This window comes from Heterocephalus glaber, unplaced genomic scaffold, assembly GCF_053883595.1.
Source record: "Heterocephalus glaber isolate CG9 unplaced genomic scaffold, H.glaber_assembly_v1.0 deba00001461, whole genome shotgun sequence".
NCBI lineage: Eukaryota > Metazoa > Chordata > Mammalia > Rodentia > Bathyergidae > Heterocephalus > Heterocephalus glaber.
In genome coordinates, this window is record NW_028258308.1 from 47,665,460 (window position 1) to 47,668,269 (window position 2,810).

Here is a 2,810-nt window from a genome sequence, read left to right on the forward strand (position 1 = left end):
TCACCCAGCCAGGAAGTCTGCAGTCTTTGCATACTTCTCTGTTCCTGAGGCAAGGTAACACCAACCTTAGGACTGTGGAGCCTGTAGCCTGGTCCCTCACCAATCTATACATATCATGGCTGGTCCCCAACAATTTAGAAACTGTGCAGTATGACTTACAGGTTAACTATTACAAAACTATTTTTGTTTGCAATTAGGCCTAGCCATTACAAATATTTGTTGTAATTGTTATGTTAGTTTACCAAACTTAAGAAATAAAAATTTCTTAGTATAAACATGCAAATATAAAGGGAGATCTTAATTTATAACAAATGTTTATATCTTAAAATATAATTACAATAAAAGGTACATTGCCATAAGTCCCCCACAAAATAGTTTTCTTCCCTTTTGAAGTAGATTTCTTCCCTCCTCTTTGAATCCCTGCAGCACTTTGGGAAGGCTCCTCTGTGACTGTCTTTAAGAAGTGTGATCCAAAGCTTGAGGCCAGTTGCCATCAAAGGGAAAGGCAGGGCCTGAAAACATGATAGTGTCTCCATCTACATAATGCATGAGGACTTCACCGGGGAATTTTGGCTCTTCACTAGAGTCAAAGAAACCATGAAAGGTAAATATTTTGAATGAATTCTGGACATCAGGGCAGCAAAAATAGCATAACTAACAACACTTGCCAAAGATGACTACCAGAAACACATCAAAAAGTGGCAAGGATAATGTGATCAATGTGTTTCAGTAAGGAGGAGGATTTTAAAGGGGATTCATGGCAATATAGATTTTACTATAATTTTGAAAAACAAATTTAAACATGCAACAAACTTTTTAATCACCTTTTCAAAGCATCTCATACTCTGAAAGATCACTAGATTTTCTTTCTAGATTTTCCATTCTTATTTTTTCTGTTACTAAAATGTTTTCCTTATATTTGTCAAAAACATAGGTTCATTATTTTTATTGGAAAGAAGAAACAAAGAAAAATAAAAAAATTATATACTAGCATATATAATTATTAAATCACGTCTTAAAAATTTTAAACTTTACTAATTCTAGTTTCTGAACCTCAGCATTAAGCATTGCTATAGTGCCTATCCATTCCTGAACATACATAGACAGAAATTTGCCTACATTTTCACAGAGCAGATTCTCCAAGTCACTCTTCACAGGGCCCCCAGTACTTTCTTATTTCTCAGGCTGTAGATCACAGGGTTTAGCATTGGGGTGAGGAAGGTGTAGAAGACAGCCAAAACCTTGTCCTCTGCTGGAGAATGGAGGGATTTGGGACAGAGATAAGTGTAAGCAAATGGTGCATAGTAGAAAGTCACCACAATGAGGTGGGTGGTGCAGGGGGAATAGGCCTTCTTCCTGCCTTCCTGTGAGCACATGTGATGGATAGCGAGGAGCACTTTCCCATAGGAACCAAGGATGACCATGAAAGGAAACAGGGGAAAGAGGATGGCAAACAGGAACACAGTGTGTTCATATCCAGTGGTATCTGTGCAGGCCAGATTCAGCATGGCTGGGACATCACAGAAAAAATGATTGATGGTCCAGGACCTGCACTAAGGGATGCAGAGGACTTAGACTGTGTGAGCACAGGAGTTGATGGCACCCATTGCCCAGGATCCCAGGATCATCACCACACATTCTTCTGTTCATGTGGATGGGGTAGTGCAGAGGGAAGCAAATAGCCACGTGATGGTCATAGGACATAGACATCAGGATCAGTCCTTCTGAAGCTCCTAGAGTCAGGAAGAAGAAACTCTGAATTTCACACACAATGAAGGAGATGGACTTGTTTCCAAAGAGAAAACCAGAAGCCATCATGGGCACAGTGGTGCAGATGTAAATGAGGTCCATAAGGGAGAGCTGGCTGAGCAGGTAGTACATGGGTGTGTGGAGCTGGCCATCCAGGAGGATGAGCAGGACCACGCACAGGTTGCCATTGAGGGCCATCAGGAAGATGGGGACCATGAGAATGAAGAGGAAAAAGCCAAGGCTTGATGTGGGAACAGGCCCAGGAGGATGAAGTCAGTAGATGTTTCATTGTAGTTTTCCATCCTACATTTGTTTAGCTTTTTCTGAGAGCACTTGAAATGGTATGGTTCATATAAATAAGACGTTATTTCAATTCACTATTTTATTCAGGCTGATTTATACAACTATCACATCTCTGAAATTATGAAGAAACTATTTTGAAAAATCATCTCCATTTTCTGCTTCATACATATATCTGAAGATGACAAACATATGGGAAGATACTATATAAATCCATGAATTGATGAAAATAATATATTTTTATAATGCTTTATTCAAATCAGATACTTTATTTACTTAGATCAATTGTCACTACTATGAGATGTTGCCAAATATGTGTATGCATAAAAATTAATGGAATTATCTAAATGGTGGACTCCAATTTTAATATAGTTTTAATGAGCCCTGTCAATGATTTTTCCTCCTTTGTGAGGTCTGATTATATCATAAATTTTTTGCATAACAAATGATATTTAATTTTGCTTTGTAAGAAATTTTATAATTAATTTAAATGTATAATTGTAGATACACAAATCTCAAAAAACTGAACAATAATACTCAAGAAACCTCTCCACCATGTTTTGCACATATTTCCCCACTGTCCTTTTCTTATGATCTCCCCGTTATCCTGAAGAGCTGGAACTTTCCACAGGGTCCTTCCCTAATCACCCTTCAGACAGACGCCTCCCCAGGGGCTCATGGAACCCACTGGCTCCCACTTTGTGCATCATATTTCCTAAAATGTGTGATCATACATTTATCTGCATGTCCATACATAAGGC

General features: G+C 38.4%; 1 protein-coding gene across 1 annotated transcript; it reads right to left on the reverse strand.

Annotated features, from left to right (window-relative positions):
* Positions 1 to 1,115: 1,115 nt before the first annotated feature.
* Positions 1,116 to 2,051, reverse strand: LOC101717147 (olfactory receptor 2L5). Its single transcript, XM_004841917.2, is given in 3 exon segments — positions 1,116 to 1,635; positions 1,637 to 1,997; positions 2,000 to 2,051. Coding segments are annotated over 3 exon segments (933 nt in total).
* Positions 2,052 to 2,810: the final 759 nt, after the last annotated feature.